A 10,349-nucleotide genomic window follows, 5' to 3' on the forward strand; every position below is an offset into this window, starting at 1 on the left:
AAATTGTATCCAATGTACAACAAGACTACACAGCCAATATTTTGTTATGATCTTGCATAGGATTTTGTAATTTTTAATTAATGCTGATAGGCATTCTACAATGGCAGAATAGGGGAGTGAGATGGTGTGACCGTGCTAGTGTTAACTTTTATTCTTCTAGGTTAAATTTGACAACCATCTACATGTCAAAGTTAAAATTTTATTATAAATAGAATATACTTTTAAAAATAATTTAATAAATACTATATAAAATATCCATATAAATTATTATATTTGAAAATATAAATCATCCATTTTAAAATAAAATAAAATAAAAAGCTTAAGTTAGCAAAAAGTTAAATAAATGGAGATAAATAAAATATAAATAATTTTAGATGTAGTAAATTAAATTATAACTATTTTGTATTAGATATCTATTGACATTTCTTTAGATAGATTTATTTAAGATATCTATACTAGTTGATTATAAACAAAGATTGTTTTGCATGAGATGTTATAATTCTTAATTAATTATTAACAAAGAGTTTTTGTGCTTGTACTTAAATTAACACCATCAAGATGTTCTGAGTTTCGTTAAATAAATTTGTATAATAAGCATTTGTATTAAAGATTAATATTTTAAGATGTAAATTATAAATACAAAATTTAAAGATGAAAATATATATGATAAAGAAATAGACTTTTTGTATTAGCTATAAAGAGTTCAAAGAAAGATTACATCGACCACCGAGAGTCAGAAATGGAGGCATAGCCTCACATCGATATCAAAAGTACAATAGATACATCAAGAGCCCAACAAGAGGGAGCACAGGGCTAATTCAAAATATCAAAAAATGAGTATACCCACACGGTCCAACCGAGTGGGCCTTCCATCCAAACTATATCCTGCTGATTCTGAATCTGTGGCAGCATAAAAATCTCCTCCCAGCTGGTATTGCGCTTCTTCTTAATAATTTGGTTCATCTTCCGGCATGTGTGTTAAAAAATCTGCAGGTTATCCAACATTCTCCTCCATTGGTATCCATATTTAAGCTCATAGGAGAAAAAAGTAGCATCACCATCCTTGAGAAACCTTCGAAATTTATCTTTCTCAATAATCATGGTGGTTTGAACCTGCAAGAATATTTTAAAATATGTGAGTTTATGATAAAACTCAGTAAGAACCCTTGGCTTACCTTGGTACTTTTCCTCGTTCCTGCACTTCCAAATCTACCATAGAATGTTAGAAGACATCATATTCCAAAAGAAATTTGCATCTTTACGAAGCCCTTTAATGTGGCTAGTAACAATTTCAATAATACTCACATTAAAAGGATAGTATATACTAGAGAGATTCCATATTTCTTTAGAAAAAAAACAATCAAATAAAATATGTCTACTAGTATCAAGCAATCTGCATAAATTACATAAATCAGAGTGTTGAGTATCTCTTTTAATAGGAAGTCTATCAATAAACATCTGTCATTTAAAACATTGAATTTTAGGTTCAATAGGACTTTTCCAAATATACTCTTGCAACTTATTCCAAGCTTTGTTATCAAATGAACAATACCATATTTTATTCAAATGAATAATAATATCCTTATTATAATCAATGAGCTTGTATATATTTTTAGCTTTAAGCTTATCTAAAATAGTACCATCAGGCCATTTACAATTAAGGTGCTTGCAAGAGTCCACATGACATATATAAGGAATGTCTTTAGAAGCATGTAAAATAAGATTATAGGTCTTCTTCTGAGACTAAGGGAGATTAAATCTACTCTTGAGATCTTCCCAAGGAATAAGAGTGTCATGCTCAAAAATATCAGCAAATTGGGTTATACCAACCTTAGCCCAAGCCTTGGCTGAACATCCTTGGTAAAGGGCTAGGGGTTTATTATTCATACTCAAATTCCACCAAATGGACCTCTCACCATGAAGCTGATTATTATCATAATAATCCCTATTGGTGATAAATCTTGCCAAATAGAATTAAATATTATAGAGCCTTGGATAATGATCGGAAACTTACCAACAATAAGATCACAAAAAGGGAGGTTCTTCCAAGACTTGGCCTCCTTGGGAAAACCTCTCTCAATGTTATGTCTAACAAGAATTTTCCAAGGACTATCACCTTCCAATGCTTGAAAGATCCATTTGGCAGAAAGAGCTATGCCTTGCAGCCTAAGATCTTTTAGCCCTAACCAACACAGTGATTTATTGGTATGACACCAATCTCATTTAACAACATGGGGTTTTCTATTGCCCTTGCCATCAGACCAGAGAAAGTGCCTGATAGCTTTTTGAATTTCAAGGATCTGATAATTGTTACACATCCAAGTAGAGGAGTAATAAATACTATAAGAAGACAAAATATTTTGAAAAACTTGAATTCTCCCAGCAAGAGATAAAGCTCTATTATGCCATTTATTGAGCTTATTCTTAATCCTAGCCTTCACCCAATCCCATATGTCCTTAAGAGAGGGATCAACAAAATAGGGGATACCAAGATACTTGACAACTTTATTGGGGCCTCCCCATTGATAGTTAAAATGGGAGAACCAAACAGGAGGCTGATACTCCCAACCCAGACAAATGGACTTAGCCTAAGAAATTTTAGCATGCGAAATAGCACAAAACAGATCCAACTTAATTTGAAAATTCTTTAAATTATACTTAGTAAGCTCAAGAAAAATAGCAGTGTCATCAGCAAAATGACTATTCAATAGCTCCTCATTATTTGGAAGATAAAGACCTCTAATATTTGGAGAAAGAGAATTATCTCTAAGAATATAGAACAAAGTTTTAGCAACAATAACAAAGAGAGTCAAGACCAAAGGGCAGCCTTGCCTGATGGATCGACCTAGGGGGAAGGTATTGGAAAAAGAACTATTCACCTCAATTTGAGCATCTGCATCCTTAAGCAAGGTCTGAACAACATTATAGAAATAAGGGGGAAAGCCAAAAGAATGCAACATCATGATGATAGACTTTCACTCAACCTTGTCATAGGCTTTTTCAAAGTAAAAAAGGAGCAAAGCAATGTTTTGATGAGAGCATTTAGCCCAGTCCATGGCTTCCCAGGCAGTAATAAGATTCTCCAGAATGTATCTGCCTTTAATAAAACTAGTTTGAGTAATACTAACAAACTTAGGAAGGACATGAACCAGCCTAAGATCTAACACTTTAGCAACAATTTTATAAGACACATTAAGGAGGGTAATGGGTCTCCAATTCTTAATCAAAGTCTTATCTCCATCTTTCAAGAGGAGTTTAATACTACCCCTGTTAATATCAGGACCAAGGGAGCCAACGCTAATAGCCTCATTATAGAGATCAAACAAGTCTTTGCCGATCTAGTTAAGATTGGCCTTATAGAATTCTATAGGGAGCCCATTTGGCCCAGGGGCTTTGTCATCCTTAAGGGCCTTAATGGTCCCATTGATCTCATCAATAGAGATAGGGGTAGATAACAACATAACATCATTAGCATCCAGCTTCATGGGAATAAGATGCCTGCAATTGGCTCTAGACACATCGGCCTCCATGGAGTCCTCAGAAGAGAAAAGTCTACCATAATAATCCGCAAAGGCCGCAGTAATGCTAGTAGGGTCTGAGACTTCCTGATTATCAATGACAAGCTTGTCTATAGATTCTTTAATTTTCTTTTGCTTAAGAAAGCTGAAGAAAAACTTAGACCTACAATCCCCTTGCTAGAGCCAACTAACTCTAGATCAGATTTTAGCTCCATGGATTTTAGACTGCTGGTGTTTACTAAGGGCATCTTTAGAAGCAATAACCTGGTTAACAAGGTCCAAATTAGAAGGGTTGGCCTGAACCTTAGCCTCTACTTCCTAAAGGTTAGAACCAAGAAGCTTTTCAATGAATCTAAAGTCTTTGGCACACTTTTGGTCAATAGTCTGAAATAAACTTTTCCAAGCCTGAATATTAACCTTCCATTTCTCAACCATGGAGCACTTCTTAAGGTTAAAAAAATTGATGTTCCTAATGATATGAGCAGCATAGAGAACATCTTCATCTTGAAGAAACTTAGTGTTCAATAAGAACTTGGTATAATCAGGCTTTTGACAGCCAGGCTCGAAGTTAATACTAATCCTAGTGAAAATAGGATGATGATCAGAAAGAGTGGTAGCTGTAAAAAGGACAATATTACCCTTACTATCCAAAAGAAAAGAGAATTAGTCCTTATTGCCATATAATCGATCCAATCTGGAGTAAATTCTAGCAGGACCTTGCTAAAAACTGCACCAAGTGTTCCATATCCTAGGATGAGAGTTAGTGGTACTAGCAAGAGGATCGAACAAGTTTTTAGACTTAGTAAAATTAGACCAATGCACATACTCATGATCCTTCCAACTAAAGGGAAGGCCACTAGATTTATCATTTTGTGACTCAACCATATTAAAATCCCCTCCAAAAAACCAAGGTATGTCAGGAAGAGTGGTCAGCTAGTTCCATAGAGAAATTTTGGCTTTAACATCATTGGGAGCATAAATGGAACAAAAACCAATTTGTTTATTATTCATATTGATAATAAACTAGACATCCCTTTAACAAGGAGAAATACCATTATCTGAGATAAGATGCCCCCATTTGGGATTGACAAGAATAACAGTTCCCCCTTTTCCCCTACTGTGATTAGAGAAAAATTTAATAGTCTTTCCAAATAATTTCAAGATTAGTATTCAACATGAAACCAGTAGCTTTAATCTATTGCATCATGAACAAATCTATAGAATTAAAGGAATTTAAAATACACTTAACAATATATTTTCTATCAGGAGACTCAAGCCCCCTAAGATTCCATGACAAGCAATTCATTGAGAAAAATTAAGAGAAAAAGAAATAGACTTTACATAAAATACATGAATTATATTAGTTATTAAAGAATTATTATATTAATAACATAATTTTATATATGTGTAATTATAGAAAATAGTTTTGTCTTATTTAATCATATTTACTTAATCCTTATAATCAATTAAATTTTACAAATAAATATGGAAATAGTCTTTAGATAAAATATATGAATTATATTAGTTATTTTAAAAAAATATTACATTATAAAAATATGTTTAATAACATAATTTTATTTATTTGTAATAGAAAATATAATTATATTACTATATCACACTTATTTAATAATTTATAATTATTTAAATTTTACAAATAAAATTTCAAAATATTATTGTACTCATTAATAAAATAAAAATAAAAATAAATATTTTCCTCTTAACTAATGGTATAAACCAATATAAATATATCAATATAAACTAAATAGAAAAGAATTTCCAAAACTATAGACAAATAAATTAAAATCAAAATTATTAAACTATAGTATGAAAGTAAATTAATAAATTGATATAATTAAGCTATAGTGTAAAAAAGTTGATTCCCTGCTAAATATGCTATTATCGCTTATATTGTTTCATCAATAGAATAAAAGATAAATAATTTAATAAATTTAAAAAGTTAACTAATATGCATTTTATATTATCAAACATTTAAATGTGATATGTTAAACATAAAAAATAAAAATCACTAGTTAAAAATAGTTTGATTCTTATAGTTCTACATATGATAGGAACTAATAAGAGATACAAATAGAAATATATGAAACTGCATGTGAATACATTAAGAGTTTCTTTATTGAATATTGAATATGATCCAATAGTGCTCTAATAAGAATTAGATTTTTAATTAAAAATGTAATAAATGATTAATTATTAATAGAAAACTAGATTTTAAAAACATTTTTCATTCACATATATTGGAAGATTCTTTAAATTTTCAAAATTTAAAAGATACAAAAAATATTATCTCTTAGCAATTGACAATTATTCCTTAGTGCCATACGAATAAATCTTTATTTTAATATCTTATTTATTTAATTTATCATATACTAATAAATTATCATCTAAAACAATAAAAATCTATTATGAAAAATTAATATACTAGTCTCATGCTTTTGTGCATGCAACAATGCACCGATAGAAAATGAATGGAATTGGATTTGAACGTAGGAAGAATAGTGCCTTGATTAATGAATGAAATTGGAGTTGTGGTACACTTTATGCTATGCCCAAATTAATTTTAATTCTAATATGTTTTCCTTCCTATTCAATTTATACAAAGTATTTTATGGCCCGTTTAGTTGGTGGAATAGGAATAGAAAATTTGGAGTACATTTCTATTTTTCAATTGAAATAGGAATACATATTCCCATTTTTCCTCTAAAATGAGCTTATACCCATTCCAAAAAAATAGATGTTATTGGAATAGTGATTCCTATTCCCAATATGCATTCCTATTCTCCATTCCTATGCTTGCAACCAAATAGACTAATGTTTTAATGTTAGATAAAATAAGGGAAGATACGATTGATATTTTAATAGTTTAATTGATAATTTGAAATACTGCATGGGTTCATTATTCATTAAAGTTTTTGCCAAAATTTGATATTGATAAGAGTTTTAAAGCTTTTAATTAATTTGGATGCAATTGATTTCTTTTAGTTTATTTGTCTTCTTATTAAAAATAATTTAAAAAATCATCTATACTTTTTTTTTATTACATTGTTAATAAGCATTTTATCTTTTCTATAGACTTACATGCAAGAAAAATAAAATATAAAATAAAACAAAACAAAAAACAAAAACAAAAACATGCAACCACTAATTTTTAATTTATTTAATAATTTTACATAGCCTATCACTAAATGTCAATGTCTATGCGGGCATTAAAATGTAATATTTAATTAAATTAAAATTTTTAAAACAGTTTTAAAATGATTTTTAATTTAATTTTTAAATAGACATCGCCTCACTAAATTATGAGTCGAGTTGCCCCATTGAATATTTATAAGAGCCCCGCCACACGCATTTTAGAAATGGTAAAATAGGGAAAGCTGTTCTTGCGATACTGATCTATTTAAAGCCAGATTCACGCCCTGATAGAAGATATATTGATTTTTCCCCTATTTTTCTCGATTCTCTGGTTTTTATTTTTCTGTGTCGTGTTCAACAATCCAGTATTGCTCAGCGTGGTTTACTCACCGCATAATTTACACATCCTTTTTTTCGTGATACAAATGCAACATTTACAAGCATATTCGCATCTTTTGTGCAATTCATGCGCTAAAGAGTTAGGGTTTATTATGCAAAATGTCAATGTTGCTCAATTTCTTTACTGTGACGAATGTGTTAAAGCTCAGAAATTCAACCCTGAGCATGATTTCGTGCAAAATTGGGATAAAGATATATTTTGCGAACCTTTTCCAGATTTTAGATTGGAAGGAAGCGATGGAGGAATTTTGAGGGCACATAAGGCCGTTCTGGTATGTTAGAAACCCTCGCTGTTAAAAAACCCCAATTGTTTTGCTCTGTTAAATGTTGTATTTAATTGTGAATATTTTGCAGGCAGGGAAGTCCAAAGTTTTCAAGGCAATGCTGAGGGCAGGAATGTCCGAGTCTGTTAGCAGCAAAGTGAAAATATCAGATATGACATCTGGAGAATTGCGTCCATTATTAAATTTTCTGTATACAGGGAGAGTAAATCAAAGAAGCTTGGAACGTCATGGAGTCGCACTTTACAGAGCTTCTATTAAGTATGATCTGCCTGCTTTGACGGCAATTTGTGATCCTTTTCTTCAAAATAATGTGAGTAGAGATATTCGTGGAGTTTTCGAGCTGGCTGTAGATTATGAAATGGAGAAATTTCAAGAAGTTGTTTTGCCCTTCATTTTTAGCCAAGGATTTGTTGAAAGCAATCCTCCCGCTTTGGTGATGAAAGTTCTGGCAACTGCTTCCAGATTCGAAAGCTTTGCCCTGTACCGATCGAATAATTTTAAATCGGTTTGTTACCTTATGGATCTGGCTTTCTGTCGAGCTGCAGGTACGCAATCTACAGAATTTTTGCCCTTATTTTCTGTTTGGATAAGAATTGAATCGTCTTTTTACGAATTAAAATTAAATGTTAAATCTATTTTTGGGGTCAGATCTTCTTGATGATCCACGCAAGCGGGCGGAAAAATTAAAAGGGCTGGGAAAAGCAGACGAAGTGTTGCCGGTATCTTGAATAATATGAATGTGGTACAAGAAAACTTTTTCCTTTTTTTCGTTTTAAAAGTTGAATGGTACAGGATCATCATTCATTACTATGTACTTCTATCATACACCTCAATTTTTTAATTGTTTTTGTTATGATTTATTACTTTTTAAATGTTTTTATTATGATTTATTACTTTTGTATAATGTCAGCCAAGTACCGTTTCCAAATATTATATATATATATATATATATATATATATATATATATATATATATATATTTTGACTTCCAATGCTTTACAAATCTTTCATAAAATAGTCCAACCAATTAAATACAGTTCCAAAGGAGCTATATATTAAATAATCGCTAAATAATGTCACACTTATATGGAGATGCACTTGTAACTGAGTAGTTTGTTGATACTATTTAACACTAGTCTCAGTTGCACCGTAGCCACTACCGTTTGTTGATTGCATCTAAGTATGGTACCTTTTTAATATATTTTTTAATAAATAAAAAAAATTAAAAAAAAGAATTTAATTTAATATTTTTCCTATAAAGCAATAAACAAATAATTTTTTTAAATAATGTTCACTAAGACCATAATAATAATGGAGTTGGATATAATTATCTTATTTGTTTCCATTGATATTTATTTTTTAAAAAATTAAATGAATTTTTTATTTACAAGGATTAGAAATATGAAACTTTTACTTTTATAAGTTTCTATACGTTTGAGTTTTTATATCTGATTTACTTTCAATTTCTTAATTAGAATAGTTATGTTCTTTTGGACTTTTGGACTTTTTTTCTATTTTAATCAATTACTGATGCACAAAAATATATTCTTAATGTTATTTATTAGTATTAGTATCTAATATATACATACAATTTTTACTCTGGGATGTTTTAAAAGTAGAAATGTAATTATATACTAATATAGACTGTTTTTAGAATTATATTAGAGTTTTAGGGCATCCATATAGATTTAATGATGTAGGAAGGCAAAAGATAGCTTCTATTTGTTTAACACATTTTTCATATACTACGATGTGATATCACAATGTGTAATAAAGTTTCCATGTCAACGGATTGCCCTTTTCCTATCATTGCAGGGGTGCACCGATCAGAGTAACATTTATTAAAATGTAGAATTGAACTTAAGTTAAAAATAACTTGAATATAAATATGACTTCTAATTATGCATACTACACAACTCAACCACCTTTAATACACTCATTATAACATTTAAATTAACCCTTTCCATCTCTTTTTCTCCTAATCTCCATTTATCTCCCTACATCTATCTACTTAGTACTCTAACTTATTCAATGTTTGTAAATTATTTAAACTCATTTTACCCTTTGAGAATATTTTAAAAAGAAGCAATTGAAGACGACTCACTTTGCATCATACTAATCTTTGTTAACAATTAAATATTTACCTATGTAATATCTTAATTCGTAATAAAGTTATCTTGTATAAGTGTAGAATCTTGAGAGAGAAAGTATTAATATCTATTAAATGATTCTAAGAGATATATTAGATGAATACATTACCAAGCATTGTCACTTAAAAAGAAGTATTAAGGGTTACATAAGTTTATTAAAACATAGAAATTCAACAGATGTCTTTTGTTATGGTTCAACAGTTTTTTTACTTTTATGTCTAATTTAAGAATGAGAAGGAACAAAATGAAATACAAGATTGCTTAGTTTAAAATAAAATTAATTATAAAATTGATTTTTAAAAAATTGAAGGTGTGACAAATTAATGTCCCTTCTTCATGACAATTTGGTTAAAACAAGATTTTATAAGACATGTAGGTTGAAATCATTATCACTATAATATGGCATCCATGCAAAAAGAATAATTTTTTTAGTTCAACATTAAAGAAAAATAAGAGATTGAATTTTTTATTTGGATTTGATTTTTTTAGGGTGTAGTAGATCAATTCTCTTTCGTCATTTCAATGTTGATTATGATTCTCACTTTGTGGGAATGTGAGTGAAATGGTTCACTTTCCAACTCTTCATTGCAACAACACTAGGGCAACATTGTTGATACTTCAATCTCTTAAAAATATTCCTTCCACATGTTTATCAAATTACTTTTCACTTTGTTTTTCTCCTCATGGCCACATTGTAGCTATCTTGTCAAAATTTTAACCCAAAAAATTATAGTGAGGTGTCCATTTATTTCCTTTTGTAGTTGCAACTTCATGGTAATCCATTTTTATAAATCTAAACCACAAATCCTAATCAAAGATAGGAGTTTTTACCACAAACTTTTAGTGGA

The 10,349-nt window shown here is 29.8% G+C and overlaps 1 protein-coding gene across 1 annotated transcript; it reads left to right on the top strand.

Moving 5' to 3' along the window:
- Nucleotides 1–6,894: 6,894 nt before the first annotated feature.
- Nucleotides 6,895–8,211, top strand: LOC149561186 (BTB/POZ domain-containing protein At1g01640-like). The gene is made up of 3 exons (XM_089823756.1): nt 6,895–7,339; nt 7,422–7,896; nt 8,000–8,211. Exons 1-3 carry the CDS (start codon nt 7,094–7,096, stop codon nt 8,077–8,079), a joined length of 801 nt encoding a protein of 266 aa, XP_089679882.1. The 5' UTR covers nt 6,895–7,093; the 3' UTR covers nt 8,080–8,211.
- Nucleotides 8,212–10,349: the final 2,138 nt, after the last annotated feature.

The sequence above is a fragment of the Cupressus sempervirens genome, chromosome 4, assembly GCF_028749045.1.
Source record: "Cupressus sempervirens isolate cs-2001-9-10 chromosome 4, ASM2874904v1, whole genome shotgun sequence".
Taxonomy (NCBI): Eukaryota; Viridiplantae; Streptophyta; class Pinopsida; order Cupressales; family Cupressaceae; genus Cupressus; species Cupressus sempervirens.

What these genes read in the sequence shown, in the direction of transcription:
- LOC149561186 (XM_089823756.1), top strand. Translation starts at nt 7,094, where the DNA reads ATGCAACATTTACAAGCATATTCGCATCTTTTGTGCAATTCATGCGCT. An exon ending in GGGCACATAAGGCCGTTCTG is followed by an intron (nt 7,340 to 7,421) that starts GTATGTTAGAAA and finishes AATATTTTGCAG; the next exon opens with GCAGGGAAGTCCAAAGTTTT. An exon ending in GGCTTTCTGTCGAGCTGCAG is followed by an intron (nt 7,897 to 7,999) that starts GTACGCAATCTA and finishes TTTTGGGGTCAG; the next exon opens with ATCTTCTTGATGATCCACGC.